Raw genomic sequence first — 19,073 nt, 5'->3', positions numbered from 1 at the left:
AAGGCTACTACAGGAAAGAACCACAAACAGGTGAGCTTAAAACAACAGAAATGGGGCTGGAGAGATGGCTCAGCAGATATGGCACTTGCCTGCAAAGCCTAACACCTGAGTTTACTTTGCCAGCGCCTAGGTAAAGCCAAATGCACAAGGTGGTGCATGCAACTGCAGTTTGCAGTGATGAGGGGCCCTGGCACAGCCATCCTGTCTGTCTCCTGCACCTCCTCCTCTTCTTCCACCTCCTTTCCCTCCCTCCTCTCTTCTTTCTCTCGCTCTCCTTGCAAATTAATTAAATTAAAGAAAAGATATGTGCTCTCTCAGCATTCTAGAAGCTTCAACCTGAAATCAAGGTTTAAGGTGTGAAGGGTCATTACGCTCTGGTAGCCCCACATAAGCCCACTTGCTTCTTCTTGCCGGCTTCTATCGCTCTACTAAACCACTGGCCTTCCTGTTCTTGTAGGTGAATTACCACAGTGCTCAGCACCACGGTCACACAGTCTTCTTCCTATGAAGACATCAGTCTAACCCTACAGGACTTCACTTTAATTTACCCAATAACATCTGCCAAGAGGCTACTTGCCAGGCTATCATGCACTAAGACTGCTGATAACAGGACTTCTATGGGACACACCTTCAAATTACTACACATAACGCTGGGAAAACATCAGAAAGGCCTCTTTAAGTTGCCACATTTATGGAATAGAACTAATGTATTCTAGGAACAACCAAGGATGTGCCAGAGGAAAGATAACTGCACAACACGAATATAAGAAAGAAATGTAAAACGTTATTAACAAAAGAATATATTCCAGAAGAAAGCAAAATTCCCCATTCAGATTTTAAATACATTAGGAGCTCTTTTTTTTTTTTTTTTTTAACATACAACTGCAGAACTGCATTTATAAAGATGTGACCCCAAAATGCCATAATGGAATCCTCAGAATTTCAATCTGGAGATCAACAGATATTTTACATGCTACCTTCTCATTCCTGGATTCTCCATACCCTTGGGAAAAAAGCCAAAACACCTGATTGATTGGCCTACCTTTCCAGAGCACAAACAAAAGAGGAATCATAGTGAATAAAACCCTGGAAAACCTGAAAGTCTTATTTTGCACATATGTGAGAAAAATTCTAATTAGGAAGTTATCTGTATTATCCATGTTTAGGCTTTTACAAGTGATGAAAGTGTTTAAAAAAATACAGAGAAGGGCTGGAGAGATGGTTTATAGGCTCAGGCATTTGTCTGTGAAGCCTAAAGACCCAGGTTCAAGTCTCCAGTAGCCACATAAGCCAGATACAGGAGGTGTCACATGCATCTGGAGTTCGTTTGCAGTGGCTAGAAGTCCTGGTGTGCCTATTCATATTTTTACTCTTTCTCTCTCTCAAATAAATAAATAGATAAATAAATAAATATGTTTTTTAAAAGCCATAAGATTCTCTCATAAACAAATTAATTAATTTTTTAAAATACAGAGAAAAGACAACAGGCAGGTTTCCTCCCCATAAACGCACAACTGGATCCAGTCTTGCCTTATATCCTTCCAAAACACAAGAAATTCGACAGACCATCATGGAGCCCAAGCACAAAAGAACCTGTGCTGTGTTAACCAAGAGGTATAAGAAGTTGGATGATTTGCAATTCAGCAAATTTTATAGGGTTTTTTGGCACATAGGGTTATTTTTAAGTGTGAGGGGGAGCCTGTCTGCTCCCTACCCCCAAACACAGCTGAGCTGATTCAGCATAAATCTCCCCCTAAAATAAAATCTCAGTTTGCAGAAAATAAGCATGGAAAGTTCCAACTCCAAGGACAACATTTCGGAAATCTAACAGAAAAGAACAGAAACATGTGGCTTATGATAAGCTGACTACAAAGCACGTTACAAATAAAAACTTTCACCAAAGCTACAAACAGCATGGAAGTCCAAAAGAGAATAGCAAAGTATTACCTAGAGATAAGAAAATCTTGAGGATTCTTATAGATAACAAATCACTGGCCACAGGTGAGCCTACATAAATTTCCAGGAACATAGTTGAAAATTTCTTTTTTAAAAAAATTATTTAATTATTTGACAGAGAAAGAGGGAGAGAGAAAATGGGTGCACCAGGGCTGCCAGCCACTGCAAACGAACTCCAGATGCTTGTGCCCGCTTGTACATCTGGCTAACGTGGGTTCTGGGGACTTGAACCTGGGCCCTTTGGCTTTGTAGGCAAACATCTTAACTGCTAAGCCATCCCTCCAGCCCATGAAAATTTCTTAATTTGACCAAAAGAAGCTTTTTGAGAAGGCTATTATAACATATATCATATAAATAACATACTACACAGAGCTGTGTACTCAGCTCACACCCTGATGGCCCCCAAAGTGCAGAGGTACTTTTCACAATCTGCAGGAAAAGAAAAGAAAGAAGGAAGGAAGGAAAAGAGAAAAGAAAAGAAAGGGAAAAATAAGACATAAAACAAGAACTCATTAGTTGGCAGCAGGAAGAAAGCTACCTTGCTGAGTTTTCAGAAACAATCAACTCCACAGTCATTTTTGTTAATCATCTGTCACCAGACAAGAGAGTTAATAGCTCCAGGAGCAAAAAATTAAGATCATTCCTGAAACCGAAAGGGCTCTACAATGAACCCTGGATCTCAGTTCACCCTGGCCCCATTCCTATCACATCCAGAAAAAGGCATGATCTGAAATCATTAGTCAGCCAAAACAACTCTTTATTTGGTGAATGTCTTCAGTCACTTGTTCAGAAATTTACAGTCACATTGATGGTAACAGCTGGCACTGGAAAGCAAGGACAAGCCACCTCATATAAACCTGTCAATTTAAATCACAATGCATTCACAACGTTAGGGCTGTTTTGATCATTAATGCAAAGGACTTTTCCATAGTGAGAATGAATCAAATTAATATGAAGTGAAAAATGTGGAGATGACAAAAGAAATGTTTTTAAAACCCAAACTAAAGCACATCAGAGGTAATTAAGAACATGTATTCCCACTCTGCTGGCACTGTACTTAGCCAGCTGATTTGGTAATACTCTACACGGGCAGAAGGCGCTTATGGCACTCACCATGAGTTTCTGACAAGAAGACCAGCTCAGGTGAACAGCCCCTGAGGAGCAAGCAGGGAAAAAGGGACCCTCCTAAGAACGTGACTCCTAGTACCTTCAGAGATCTGTCCTTGTTCAGCAGAACAAACATCTAGAGTTCCTCACCTCCCTGGCTTTGAGCCAAGAGCAAAGCAGTGCCTACCCCTCTGTTTGTACCTCTCAGTACTTGCAGCCATGACAAAACATTGAGGCACAAGGGAAATCAGGTGAACCACGGTCTGCCATGTTGCCCTGGAGCTCACTGTGTCTACATAAGGCGGAGAAGAACATGGTCAGACACTGTGCTATAAAGAACGATCTGATGAAATGTCCCCTCAGGACAGCATCGCAAAGACTAATGAGATAATGTCTGGAGCACTGGGAAGACCGATGTATGGTGCACAGCTACCTCCTGCAAGCTTAGACCAGGACAAGGCAGACAACAGATCAACTTCCTACAGCATGCCAAGGGCAGGAACTGACAGGCCCAAAGTGCTAGGACCCTATTGACATTTGAGTCAGTATCTGAAGAAGGCAGCAGATCTTTCCAGATGGGTCTTTAACTTAGTATAGCCATAAAAAGAAAAGGCATCTGGATGAAATCCTTTATTGCTATGACCTTCAGTTTCTGTACCTGGAAAGAGGGACCAAAATATACTCTTTGCAGAGTACAAAGAAAGATACAAGTTATTCCAGAGCAGAGCTATCATTGCCTGTAACATTAGCCACTTCCAGACTGACTTGGGGTTACTGAAATACGGCAGCAATCTGATTCAAGCACACTTGCCACTCCCTCTATACGTTCTTATTGGGATGCGCGCTCTTCTCTACAATTGAGCCTAGTGCCTGGAAAGTTAATTCATTCAATAAAAATGTATTATTGAGTACCACATACTGTGTATCATGAGCTACTGGACAACAGAAAGTGAGCCCTTACTGACATAGCCAAATAGAACTACAGAGCTAACTGTTTATATATATTCCCTCAAATATATTATTGTAGACTAAGAAACACATGCACAGAGCAAATTATTGTGAAGGGAACGACAATCCAGGTAGGCTTTCTTGAGTAAGCCACATTTAACTGGAATATGAAGAGCAAGCAGAAAGTAACAGGGCATGGGAAGTGAAGAGACTGGGAGAGGAGTCCAAACTGAAGGATCAAAGCTCTGAGTCAGAAGAGAGGATGCATTCCAAAATTCAAATGGGGGCAAGGAAGAGAGTAACAAAAGGGACAGGCAGCTCTCAAAGAAGGCAGGACAAAACCACATTGTGCTAAAACCTCTGGCCCTGAGAAGGCACAGGTGAGGCTCCTATTCCTTTGTTTTGGATGAGGACTGGTGGGATAAAGTAATAGGAAAATCTGGAAAAAGGCTACAGGAGTTCAAGCCAGAAGAAACACAAAACAAGGCAGCAGAGGTGCGATGGAAAGTAGTGGATTCAGTCCACCCTGTACATTCAGGACAGAGTCTATCAACCAAAGATCAGAAGCAAATGAAAAAAGAAGTAGATCTAAAATGAATGTGTGCATTACCATTCTCGTGCCATTATTTTCTTAATACCATAGTATAACACTGTTTTCTCAACAATATAGCATAAATGTTCTGTAACACTTGCTTCCAACTGGGCTTAGTAATTTACAAATGATTCAAGCTATTTTATGAGGATATGCACAGGTTATACACAAAAATTACAGCCAGATGTAGCGGCGTGCATCTTTAATCCCAGCACTTGGGAGGCAGAGGTAGGAGGATTGCTGTGAGTTCGAGGACAACCTGAGACTACATAGTGAATCCCAGGTCAGCCTGGGCTAGAGCAAGACCATACCCCAAGAAACCAAATAAATAAATAAATAAAATATAAATAAAAAATAGATTTTATAAAAAGAAAGTGAGCAAATACATTAGTGTTCAATGGCATCCAAGAACCAATATACACAGATAGCGTGTAGTGATTATATAGATAGTAAGACGTGGAAAGGGTCTAGAGTAAGAAGGGTGTAAGAGATGTCTCTAACAATAACAAATAATATGAGTTACAGTTTGCAAATGAAAAAAGAGTAAATGTATTGAAAGCTTGGTTACCAGCTAATACACTCAAACACCAAGGGTTGGTTGGATCACAAGGGATCTCACTATCCACTAATGTCATCATTTGAGGGCATTAATGAGAGGTGGTAATGTGAGGAGATGGGTTATCAATGGAGGGTTAGGTCACTGAGCGCTTGCCCTGAAAACACAAACACTGTCCCTTGACTTCTTGTACCCCTCTCACGGCCGCCATGGGCTGAGTTAGATTGTCGGCCCCAGACTTCCAGCACCAGGTCTCCGGCCTTGCCACAGCCCCGCTGCTATGCAGCAAGCTGAACAGAGATCCAAGCTTCTGAAACCAACAGCCAAAACAAACGGTTTTTTTTGCGGGTTTACACCAGGAATTTTGTCACGGTAACAAAAGGCTGACTAGCAAGTAAGGTGGCCCCCAGAACACTGGGAGAGAACCAGCTTTCTGGCACATCTTGAGAGCACTTCTGGACGAGCTGATTCGCCAGCCTGGCACACACGGAGAAAAGAGAACCACAGCAATATGCAATCTGCAGCTGAGACATCCCTCAGCACATCGGCCAGAGCTCCACAACTTCCACATCATCTGTATTAATCAAGGAAAGAGGCCCAATCTTAACTGGCTAACAGAAAGCCAAGCTAGTTCACAAAACAAATTCAAATGGCATAAAAACCAAATAAAGACAGCCATTAGCTTATAAATGAGACTCATCCCCAAAATTCGTCCGAAGAACTGCTTTGGAAAAAACAAAAAACAAAAAAAAAACTAGGGCCCAGCGTGGTGGTGCATGCCTTTAATCCCAGCACTCAGGATACAGAGGTAGGAGGATCGTCATGAGTTTGAGGCCACCCTAAGACTACACAGTGAATTCCAGGTCAGCCTGGGCTAGAATGAAACCTTACCTCAAAAAACAAAAACAAACAAACAAAAAAAGTCTGGGCTGGACAGATGACTCAGAGGTTAAGGCTCTTGCCTGTAAAGCCTAAGAACTCATGTTTGAAGCTCCAGGTTGCACTTAGCCAGGAGCACACTGCCACATATATAGGCAAGGGAGCACATGCATCTGAAGTTCCCTGCTGCACACATTCTCTCTATGTTTCTTTCTCTCAAAATAAATAATAAAAAATTTAAAAGGTGTTAGAGAGATGGCTTAGAAGTTAAGTTGCTTCATCTGCAAAGCCTAACGACCCACATAAACCAGATGGACAAAAGGTAAGGCAAGTGCAAGGTCACACATGTCCATTAGGTGGCGCAAGCATTTGGGGTTTGATGGGCCAAGGCTCTAGGCTCCAATTCTCTCTCTCTCTCTCTCATTCTCTAAAATAATAAATGAATGAATGAATGAGAAGGTATGTATCTGGTGGGAGGGGAGAGGTCCTGATGATATCATATCCTGCCCCGGCATCTACTGTCATCCCTGAAGCATCCATGTACTCCAGCTTCCTGTAATTCTATCTTCCACCATTTTTGACCCTCAATTTTTAAAACAAGATTCAAACTTTGAACACAATGGTTTCCACAGTGATAGGAATTCTGCAATTAAGGGGGAGGAGTTATAGGAATGATTCATATGTCACTTGTTAATGCTGAGCTACATGGGAGAAAATATTGAAATTCAAAGATATTCTATGAGATAGCAGAAAGAAATCCTCAATGATGACCTCAGTTATTCTACATTTAAAAATAGGGCTAGAGAGGTGGCTTAGAGGTTAAGTTGTTTGCCTGTGAAGCCTTAAGACCTATGCTCAATTTCCCAGGACCCACGTAAGCCAGATGCATGCATCTGGAGTTTGTTTACAGTGGTTGGAGGCCCTGGTGCACCCATTCTCTATCTGCCTCTGTCTCTCTCTCAAATGAATAAATATCTTTTTAAAAAATGACAAGGACATGCAAGCTCTCACTTTAAACAGGCTGATGGTCTCTAAGAAAAATATTTACACAAAGACACACAACAGACAAACTGTTCCTGTCATTAGGAGAGGACAGTAGATCCAGCTCTTTTGGAAGGTCACAATGTTAAGACACTGAGGATATCATTATGAGAAACTAATAAAATCTGCTGAATTTATCAGATTCCATTTCATGGTGAGCCCCTACAGAAATCAGTATAGAAAAATTTACCATAAATGTTCTTTAGCTAAAATTTTAGAGCAAGGATGGCAGAAGGTAAACAAGGGAAGGGGAGTGGGGTTGAGTTTGTACACATACAATTCCACTCAATCTGAAAAGCACACACCCCCTTCAGCAAGAGCACATATTACTTTTGGGAAGCCAAACTCCTGATGGCACAGCTCATCAGGTACCACGTGAATCTGTACAATGGGTTAAAAAGGCAATAAAGTCAACAGAGATGACAATAAAACAGACAAATAATACAGTCATGATGCCAGCTGCACACCCATAGATTTCTCTTGAACTTAGAGCCAAAAAACCGGAAAAGGAGAATATCGTAGATTTCACACAATACTTTTTATCAAGCAAACCAGACCAGCACCTTCCTGACATCTGGACAAACATACAAGGCTGTATTACTTTGTATACCTTGTGTGTGTGTGTGTGTGTGTGTGTGTGTGTGTGTGTGTGTGTGTGTGTGTGTGTGTGTGTTATAGCTCTAGGAAAGAGAAGGAAGGCAAGCACTACTCCTGGGTCACAAATGACAAAACCAAGACTCAAGGTCAGATACTTAATGCAACTGTATAGTTAACATTCAGAATAAAATCTATATGAATAGATTTGCATCAATTTGCATTTCCAGAAGTGGGATGGGGCATATATCAAAGCCAGCAAAACACCTCAACACTGTCCCTTCCATCTTACTTCTCCACTTTTTAGACTTCTCATAAAAATGTCACAGTAAGGGCTCACTAAGAAGGTCGACAGAGGCTGAGACAATGATTTGACTTCACATCTTCCTTAAGCTATGACAGGCTGCCCTAATCAGCTTCTGTGCACATAGGCACACATGGTCCCTCACGGAGGCTCCTAATAACCATGTGCCACACTGAACATCTGCAGAGGTCTGAAGGGAATTGGCAGAAATGTGCAATGATGTGCTAGCCAGCCCCCCTGAGGCAGCAACTGCCCTGCCTGCTCCCAGACACCAAAGCACATGGGTGTTCACTGTCACAACTGACAGGCCCAGAAGACAGGCAAGTGGTTTCAGGTGGCGAGTCAGGAAAAGCAGTTTGCATCAGGAATGTTCCAGGCCAGCAGAGCTGAGATGTATCCAGCTCCATTTGTGAGAATACAGTATTCATCATTTATACAATGTCACTATGGGGGACAAAACTCAGCATCGGCAAACAGAATCTAATCAACTGTGTTGTGCAGGAACCAGTAAATGAGGCTTCTCCCACTAAGAAGGAATGCAACTGCTTACAAACTGACATCATACCTGACACTTGAGGTCAGTACTTTTATCCTGGGACAGAGGGCTTTCTATTGGCCTGGAACACAGTCCCTGAGAACAGTGTCCTGAGCAAACCTTCCAGGACTACTCAGCAGCCTCCACAAGAAACTGAGATGTCTACATGCCCAGAGATGAAAGAGAATCATGGGTAGGGCAAGATTAAAAACTAAATAATAAACCAATCTGGCTGAGTTCCGGAATACCTGCATAGACCAACCTCACACCACCATGCCTTGCCAGGTGACTCTGCCTGAGTTCCCTTCAAATTCACACTTGGGAGGAAATCCCTTGGTTGTCTATACACAACTGTTTATGACCTGGTGAATGAGTGATATGATATCAACTGGGTGAGATAGAGATGTTAGACATTACATCAGATAGCAGGGGATCTAGAAATTGAAAGGGACTTAAAGCTATCATTCGCACTACATTTCATGAATGAATGTAGCGCTCTGTCAAGTTTGATACAATGACAAATGAGCCTATTCTCTGAATGGAACCTGAGGAGATTTAATGCTCATTTGAGGGAATCCAGTTTGGTTTTTCTTCCTGAAAATTAGCAATTTCATCTTAAATCCAACTGAGAATATCTACTATAATTAACCATCCTACTGATAGGTATATAATAAACCTAGTTATCTTTACACATTCATTTGTCTATTTGAGAGAAGGTCTCACTTAATTCAAACACACTTCTCATTCCTTTGCCTTCATTACCCAAGTGCTGGGATTACAGGTGCCAGAATGCCCTGTCAAATGGTAATATTTATATTTAAGATAGGTTATATAGCATTAGGTAGAAAGCCAGAAGTTACTGACTGTGGTGACACAGACCTGTGAACTCAGCAACTGAGAAGTAGAAGGAGTAAGCTTAAGGTCACCTTTGGGTACAAAGAAGATTCTAGGCTTCCTGGACAACATGAAATCCTGTCTCAAAAAGAAGAAAGCCCAAGCTTTGTCAAATCTGTTTTACAACACCAATAGTTTAGGAAAGGAATGCTAACATGGACTTAAGATTTTAAAGCCAGACAAACTGATTGCCAGGACTGAGAGGATGGTTCAGTGGGTCAACATGATGCACGGTCAAGCATGCAAACCTGAATTTGGACCCCAGCATTCATGTAAAATGCCAGCCATGGTAGTGGGTGGCTATGACCCCAGCTCTGGGGAGACAGACAGGAAAGCCCTGAGACTCACTGGCTAGCTGGTCCAGCTGAATGGTGGAGCTCTAGACTCAGAGAAAGATCATATCTCAAAGAATAAGGTGGGGAGAGATTGAGGAGGCCACTGGGTATGACCCTCTAGCCTCCACACAAACGTCCATGCACACAAACACATGCATACGCACAAAAAAGACTATTTTTTTGATGATACAATAAAAATGGAACCCAAAATTAAAAAAAAAAAAACCAACTCCTAGAATCGCAAAATAAGGAAAACATGATTCACGGTTCTGTCCTGAACAAATTTCAAAAATGCATCGCAGTGACTACTCCAATTGTCTTCCTTGTTCACCCAGCACACAAAGAACTGCTCTGGATTTGGGGAAGAGAGGTCAGGAAAGTAACAGTATGCTCAAATCCTCACTGTTAGTTATAGTATTTGGAGGATATCATAGTCAACCTCAGAACACCAAGGAAAGCAGTCTAGGTTTCTAAGCTACTGCACTAGAGCAAAAAGTAAACATGCTACAGGAGGCTGCAAAAAGCCAAAAAGTGTCGGTGTTGGTTTGAACAGGGTGTCCCTCATAAATGAGTATGTTCTGAATGCTCGATCCCCAGCTGACAGCAATTTGGGAATTAAACCCTTAACTGGATGAGGTGTGCTGTGGGGGGCGGGCTTATGGGTGTTACAGCCAGCTTCCCCTTGCCAGTGTTTGGCGCACTCTTCTGCTGTGGTTGTCTGCCTAATGCTGGCCAGGAGATGCTGTCCATCCTCTGTCCATGCCATGGTTTTTCCTATCAAGGACTTTCCTCTTGAGTCTGTAACCCAAGATAAACCCTTTCCTCCCACAATCCACTTTTGGCCAGGTGCTGCGTGCCAGCAACGTGAAGCTAGCTGCACCATTGCCTCTGCTCAAGTCCTACCCTCACACTATCCGGAGCAAGGGCCCTAGGAGATTTCACAAGTCAGGAACACAACGGTGACATTTGTGCACAGTGCACGAAGCATGTCCTATTCCAAGCAACCTGGATTCCCTCAGAAGTAGAAGCAGCATGAAAAAGCAACAACTGCCCTCATTACTAAATCCTGCGGCTAGGGAATTTTTAATGGAAGTGGCTGGAGAGAACAGGGGAGGCAAGTGAATGGAGTGCAAAGCAATATGCAATTATTGAAACTGGAATTGAGCCTGGAACCTGCCGCGAGAGCACTGGCAATCAAACTGTGGTCAGGGCCCCAATTTTAAACCTCTCCCAAGGGGTACCACTGCCTGACATACAGACATACAGGCCTTTGTTCATACCAAAGTAATCCCACCTGACTGGGTGGGAGAGCGTTATCTGTTGGTGAAGGGCCTAGCTTAAAAGGGTTAGATGAAGGCCAACTAAGTGCAAATGCTTCAGTCTTCACTCACCTTCTTCCCAATAAGCTTTTTTCGAAGAAATTCCCGGGCCTCAAACATGTAGGGAATGTCATATAGGGGCCGCAGTTTCTTGTTCTTATCCTAAAAGCAAAATGGAATACATCATCAGGAATGAAAACCATGGAACCTAGGCAGTACTCTAATATGCTAGATATGTGAAACTGGATACATCCTAGAATGACAGATATTAAAGAAGCGCTAGACACCAAATAGATTATGAAATATTGGTTGAAATCCTTATGGGAATAGGACACCTTTCTTACACAAGCTCAAAAAGAAGCAATGGGATGTTGGCAGTAACTCAAGCTGGAAACAACTTATCAACAATACAGAGGAAATTAACTATGATACAAAAGAAATCCAGTAAATATTAAAACCATTCAAATATTAATATTTATATTGCATATCAAGTTCTGTTACTATAAAGCCCCTATAAGCATCTACCCTTAAATAGCTACATATAACTCTGCAAACACGAGTACACATTCTGGACTGGAGACATGCTTGGGAACTTAATATGGTAACAGAAGAAATCTACAAGACATAAAATAGCAACGTGCGGCAGTTAGGACTAAGTGCTCAGCGTGACACATAAACGAGGGGCATTGTAAGCAAAGAATAAGTATGCTAAAAGAACAGCGATCGATGTAGAGATTCAGGAGCTCCAAGATCCATCTGAAAAACCACACAGGAAGAGAGGTGAAAACCAATGATTAACCTCTATCATACATATAACCTAATGATTCCCAGCTCCACTGGTGGCTTACCTGGCCCTGCCTCTGCATCTACTTTCCATCTGACCAAGCAAGATGCTTCGACCTAATCCATGTAATATTTAAAGAAGAGATGCATCACACACACACACACACACACACACACACACACACATAATTTTTTTTTTTTGGTTTTTTGAGGTAGGGTCTCACTCTGGCCCAGGCTGACCTGGAACTCACTATGTAGTCTCAGGGTGGCCTTGAACTCACGGCGATCCTTCTACCTCTGCCTCCCGAGTGCTGGAATTAAAGGCGTGCGCCACCACGCACGGCAATAACATATTTTCTTAAACAGGCAAATAGTTTCAAGTAAAGATCTCCATCATTTTAACATCCCCTTCAAAGCCCATCTTAATGTCAATATTGATGGTGAGGAACATGAAATAGGTGTTTCCTCCCAGAAGCTAACTAAACCTTGATGTTTCAAACACATCATAATACATTTCAATTCACTGATATGACCAAGAAAATCTCTTATGAAGATGTAAATAATTCTTTCAGTTATATAGAAATTTAAGCTTAATATTCATTATCCCACTACCATCTACTTTCTTTACAGATTTTTCAAAAGAGCAATTATCATGTTTCTAGCAAGACCCTGGAAGGGAAGGCTTCTCCTTTTCACAGGTGACATGTGGGAATCCACATGCTTAGAACAAACACTGGTGGCTAATTGGCATCAAGGTCCCATGATGTCAGAATCATGGAAGGATATGGCCCTAAAGATAAGAATACATATAGGAACAAAATGGGAAGAAACAAAGGGTGGTGTGGGTGGGAGACGGCTGCTCTAGGGGGATGCTGGGTAATGAACAGGACAAATGTGCAGGATTTTAGATAGTTCATAGATGTCCTGGAAGCCAAGCGAAAATAAGGAGCCACAAACTGGACTTATTTAGGAGGCAAATGTAACATGGTAGCTCTAAGAAGAGCTACTGATACCCTCACGATACAGCCAGAAGAGCTGCTGGTGCACAGGTACCAGTAATAATAGGAACATGTTGTGTTTTGGTGGTGCTGGGGATTAAAACTAGGGCTTTGTACATGCCAGTAAAGCACTCTACACTGAATTACATCCCGAGCTCAAGCAGGGATTTTAATAAAGACAAATCAATGGTTATCAGAAACAGCCCTCAGGAATAAAGAAGGACCAGCAGACTCATGTTCACCAAGCCAAAAAAGAAAAATCTATTTACAAAGAGTACCACTGTGCGCACAAAAACCTCATGAGCAAAAATGTTTTAAATTAATTGAACAAAATAATGACATAGCCTATGATTTGCCGCAGAACCTGAATTTCTCCATCTGACTACATATTCTGAAACGCCGCACGGGTAACAAGGCAGTACCAGGTGGCTGGAAATCCAAAACTAGGGATGACAGGCTAGAAATATAGTTCCAGCAAAGATTCACAGGAAGACCGTGGGGCAGTGCACACCTCCACGTGTGCAAGGAGGCTCTCTACATGAGAGTACTATTCTGAAGACACGCTGCAGGACTGGACTTAACCAAATTACTATCAAGAGAAGAAAAGGGAAGGAGCAGCACACCCACAAACAGCCCAGTAATGAAAAATAAGGTAACTTCAGCATCTGATGACATGCCTCTCATGGAGCCAAGAAAGAACAAACAGCACAAGTGAAACCAGAACGATCTCGGTGCTCTAACCCTCCACAGCCAGGAGCTACTGACATCGGCAAACACCTTACAGCAGAGATATGAGCAGTCCCTAAGAAACCACAAAATAAAAGCAATTCTTCCAAATTACCAGGTACATAAAAGTCCTTCTAGTCTCTAAGAGGCAACTGAAGTATAGGATGTATTCTGAGAGAACAGGGCATTAGCTGAATCTTCCCTGCTAAAAGAGTCTGTCTAGCTTAGATTCTAATTTACATGGAAATATCTTTTTTTTCAAAATAAAAATAGAAGAGAATACTTGTTTTATCTGGTGGGCGGATAATACACAAACCAATATGTGCTGCAATCACTGTTCCTCCAGAGAAATGACATCGCGTGTAGGCCTCGCGATGACTCACGGCAGACAGAGGACATAACTTCAGTCATCTGTCCCTCTCCTCAAGCAAGAGGCCCAACACCCACAACTCACCATGTAAAGACACATCTGGCCTTTTCACAGGAAAGGAATTGAGGCCAGCTGCCAAAACAGGGGAGTGTGGTCTTTTGAAAGGCACTTCCAGGGAGGTCCTTCCTCTCACCAGTCAGTCCTAATTCCACCGGACCTATCCTTAACAGCCATTGCCATAAAATGAATGGCACTGAAAAAACACAGTGTTTCTTACACAAGTCTCAAGATATACATATTGCCCAGGTGAGGGAAGTTGTGCCAGTGTGGCTCCAGTAAGATTTAGAAGGTCTTTATTCAACAGACAGAGCAAAGTAAATGGTCGAAGCAAAGCACAAGCCGCTGTTGGTCAGAGGGTGGGTAAGTGATGGCAAGAAATTCAATGGGATGAAGGAAAAGGGACATGGGTGGGACCCAGGATGTAATGTTCCCAGGATTGTGTCCTGGTAGTTATGAAAGAAGACTAAGAAGAAGGAATGATCAACTGTGTCAAACACTGAGTGGGATCAGAGATTTGCGTTTTGTATCTGGGAAAGACCAGGTCACTTGTAAGCTCACTGGATAGTTTTGGTGGAGAAGCAGGGGTACAAGCCATGTCAGAACTAGATGTGAGTGCACAAGAGAAAAATGAGAGAAAGCAAACATATGAGCAAAAAGTTGTGCTAAGGGCTGGAGGAATGGCTTAGTGGTTAAGAAATCTGCCTGCAAAGCCAAAGGACCCAGGTTCAATTCCCCAGGAGCCACATTAGCCAGATGCAAAAGGGGGCGCACTCATCTTGAGTTTGTTTGGTGACTTCCGGTTAAGATGGCGGTGTAGGTACCTCGCCAAAGCAGCCAGGGGGGATAAAAGACCAAAAAAACTCAGCAAAATACACACTTTTACTAAAAAGTGAGGTGTATAGGAAATTGAAGCAGCAGCGGAGAAGTAGGAGAGATCCAGAGCATCCAGAGCCCGCACAGGCCGGCAAAAGCGGCTCTGGCAGCTCCGCCAACCTCAGCGGCGGCAGCGCACCAGAAAGCCGCCAGGCTCGGCTCGAGCCACAGGAAAAGCCAGGTGCGGGAGCTTCCCTCACACCGCGCTCTCCGCAACTCAGGAAACGGGAAGGGAGATCAGCAGCGAGCAGCGGAGGAGCAGACCACGAGGTAGAAGAACACATGGAGCAGCGAGACAACCAGAGCAGCCGCGGCTCCCTCCCCTCCCCCAACGCCTGAGCCCAGCTCCGGCGAACAGAGCAGCGGCCCAGGACCCGGCCACGTCAACTTGGTCGACAGCGGGACCCAAGCAGGAGCAGAGTTCGGCAGCAACATCAGCGGCTCCAGCACCGGTCACAGTGGCAGACCCAGCAGCAGCAGACCCAGGAGCGGCAGTGCAGCAGCTTCAGTGGCAGCAGCAGCAGTAGACTCAACAGCAGCAGCTTCAGCAGCAGCAGCGGCTCCAGAAGTGGCAGCTACAGCAGCAGCAGCGGTGGGCCCAGGAGCAGCAGCTTCAGCTGCTGACAGACCCAGCAGAGGTAGCTTTAGCAGCAGCAGTTCCAGCAGCGGGGGTGCTGATCTGCAGGGCCACACTTGCCAAGCTCAGTTTGCCCCACAGGAAAAGCCAGTGCCCAGCTCCAGAAATCAGAACAGCGGCCCGATGACCAGGCAGCAACTTGACTGATACCAAAATCATCCAAGGTAACTGGGATTGCACCAGGGAAGGTTCTTACTTGGTCACAAGCTGACTTGGATCTCTCAACAGACCAGAAATCTTAGCCTCTTTGTTGATAGAGGATCTGGTCATTATAATAACTACTCTTGCATACATACTTGGGGCTGTTTTTGATTGAATGGCTACAGTGTTTAGTTAACTTTTAGAATCTACCTGTATTTTATTCCACTCAGCCTACTTGAATACCCCCATAGCAGGGAAACACAACCCCTAGGAGCACCTTTGTAGATACTCTGAGAGTCTTAAGAGCCACACCTAACACCTTAAGCTCCTACCCTGAAAATATATAACATCAAATCAATTGATACGGCTAAGAATACCCAGCTAGCTAGAAAATCCAAGCATTAACTTAATCCAAGATGCAAAAATATATACATTATAACACAAGAAACACTAAAAAGCAGGACGATATAAATCCACCTAAAAGTATTAATGCATCAGAAATGACCTCCAGTGAGAACGAGTTAGAGGAAATGCCTGAGAAAGATTTCAAAAGAATGATTGTAAATATGTTCGAAGAAGTCAGAGAACAAATCAAAGGAGTCAAAGAGGAACTTAAAGAGGAAATCAAAGGAATCAAGATGCAGGACACCAATGTCATGAAATAAAGAAAGCAATACAGGACATAAATAAGGAAATAGAAATAATAAAGAAAAACCAGTCAGAATTACTAGCAATGAAGAACACAGTTAATGAAATAAAAAACTCTGTTGAGTTTGTTTGCAGTGGCTAGAGGCTCTGGCGTGCCCATTTTCTCTCTCTCTCTGTCAAATAAATAAAAATAAATTTTTTTTTTAAAGTTGTGCTAAAAAGACAGATTAAGTGGAGGCTAGAAGAGGAGAACAGGAGGGTGAAGAACTTTTTGTTTTTTAATTCAAGTGGGATTGAAATAGCAGGCAATGGTCCAGGAGGGAGCAAAAAAATGACATGTAGAAGTCAAGCAAGGACCACTCCAGCATTGTCCCTAGATACTGACTGGGGCTGGGGGTTAGAAACAGCAACCTATTGCTTGTAGTTGGGAAGGTGCTGGTTCTCTCAGGCAGAGGGGTGCATGTCTCTCATGATTATGATTTACTCATTAATGAATTCTGACAAATCAATAAGAAAAGAGAATAAACTAGTGTAAGAATGGGCAAAAACTACATATAGACACCTTACTAAAAACTCAGAATAGACAGAAAATCTATGGAAAAGGGTAATTTCAATAATAATCAGAGAAATCATAGTATAACATCATATTGGTTACACACACACACACAAAACTGTGGGGACATAGGAATACTCTAACTACTGAAGAAATACAGAATGTTGGCTCTCTGACATAGTGCTGCATACCACTGTTTGGTTAAAGCTGAGGACATGCACCTCTCTAATTAGGAAATGTTGCTAATGGGCAAGAATAGACCCTAAACAATTCTCATATGCGGATGAGAAGGGTAACAATGTCCACATTAACAGAGTCTATAGAATAGCCATACAAAAGAATACACAGCATTTATGCTGAATTAGAGCAACATAATAAGGGAATAAATTTGAAAACAATACAAAGAGAAAAGAAATTTGCAGAAGGATATAGTCAAACTCCATATAAAGAATTGGCCAGGCGTGGTCTTGCACGCCTTTAATCCCAGCACTCGGGAGGCAGAGATAGGAGGATTGCTGTGAGTTCAAGGTTGCTTAGTGAATTCCAGGTCAGCCTGAGCCAGAGTGAGACCCTACCTCGAAAAACAAAGAATAAAAAAAAAAAAACATGGCTGGAGAGATGGCTTTAGCGGGTAAACAAGCACTTGCCTGTGAAGCCTAAGGACCCCAGTTCGAGGCTCGATTCCCCAGGACCCACGTTAGCCAAATGCACAAGGGGCGCACACGTCTGGAGTTCGTTTGCAGTGGCTGGAGGCCCTGGGGCGCCCATTCTCTCTCTCTCTCTCTCTCACTCTCTCTCTCTCCTCCTATCTGTCTGTCACTCTCAAATAAATAAACAAAAATTTTAAAAAAACATTATGCTATTTGTGACCTAGGTTAGCAGCAGAGGTATAAAAGAACACAATGGTGAAGCGGAACTCATAGTTACTAACATGGAGTGGGAGGAAAGATGGGGGAGGGGTGAACCAGAAGAAATGTGGTTAAGATGACTACTCAGGGGCTTTCATCTATCCCTGTAATACATAATACTAAGAAAGAAAAGAAAACCTGAAGCAAATCTGGGGTAACTTTAATGCTTAAAGGGAACCCATGTATTTATTACAGTATCCAACACACCTACAAGTGTTTTAAGACAAAAAAATGTTCAGGCAGAGAAAAAAAATCTTTAAACCTAGTTGATTGCCTTTCACCAGTTCCTTCCAATGTTTCACACTTTTATTACTCTTCTCAGAAAACTAATTGCCAATTCTTTTCATTTAAAAAATATATATATTAGGGAGTTGGAAAGATGGCTCAGCAATTAAGGCACATGCCTGCAATGGTGAAAAACTGGGGTTCAGTTACCCAGTATCCATGTAAAGCCAGATGCACAAAGTGGTACATGTGTCTGCAGTTCATTTTCAGTGGCTAGAGGCCCTGACATGGCCATTCTCTCTGTCTCACTCCTTGCAAATACTTAAATAAAATATTAAAAATGCATTAAATTATTTTATTCTCTCTCAAAACATGTGGGGGAAGAGGAGAAAGAGGAAGGGGAGGCAGACTCCATCACCGAGTTTTCATAGCCTCCCAGGTTACAGGGGGCAATAATCTAACACTCAGTATGCTATCAAATACATAGGGCCAACAGGAAGCTTCACTCTTTTTTTTAAAAGGAGACAAACTATAATATATTAATTAATGTAGCCTAGCAGAATTAAACTCCATGATAATCTTAAAACTGACTGTTGAGTTTAAATTTAATTTACTGATTGGAGAAAGAGAGAGAGAGACAGATAAAAAGAGAAAGAATGGGCATGCCAGGGTCTATAGCCACTGCAAACAAACTCCAGATACATGTGTCACCTTGTGCACCTGGCTTACATGAGTACTAGAGAATCAAACTGAACCTGGGCCTTTAGGCTTTGCAAGTAAGTGCCTCAACAGCTAAGCCATATCTCCAGCCCAGACTGTTGAATTTAAATAAGAACAGATATGACCAGACTTAAAAGAGAAAAAATTCCAAACAGTAAATAATGGACCAGCCCCAGTAGTTCAGCCTCACATGGCATTTTAATAAACAAAGGATGTAATTTCCATTTGAATTATATACCTAAAATAGGAACAGTATCACATGCCCTGGGCATATTTACAATCAGGGACCTTTCAAATTCCTTTGGCAGCCAGGAGACAGAATCCACAAGGATATCCACTAGTCTGTGGTCCTTAACACATGGAATAGCATT

The 19,073-nt window shown here is 42.5% G+C and overlaps 1 protein-coding gene across 1 annotated transcript in view; it reads right to left on the bottom strand.

Moving 5' to 3' along the window:
• Nucleotides 1–19,073, bottom strand: part of Snd1 (staphylococcal nuclease and tudor domain containing 1) — a 485,819-nt gene that overhangs the window by 279,818 nt on the left and 186,928 nt on the right. Inside the window, exon 11 of the mRNA XM_004658615.2 lies at nucleotides 11,133–11,222. Within this exon, the coding sequence (XP_004658672.1) occupies nucleotides 11,133–11,222 (90 nt within the window). The remainder of the gene's footprint in view (nucleotides 1–11,132; nucleotides 11,223–19,073) is intronic.

Source organism: Jaculus jaculus, chromosome 10 (assembly GCF_020740685.1).
Source record: "Jaculus jaculus isolate mJacJac1 chromosome 10, mJacJac1.mat.Y.cur, whole genome shotgun sequence".
Lineage (NCBI taxonomy): Eukaryota > Metazoa > Chordata > Mammalia > Rodentia > Dipodidae > Jaculus > Jaculus jaculus.
The sequence above is the reverse complement of the archived record's forward strand: the minus strand, read 5'-3'. Positions and strand labels throughout refer to the sequence as shown.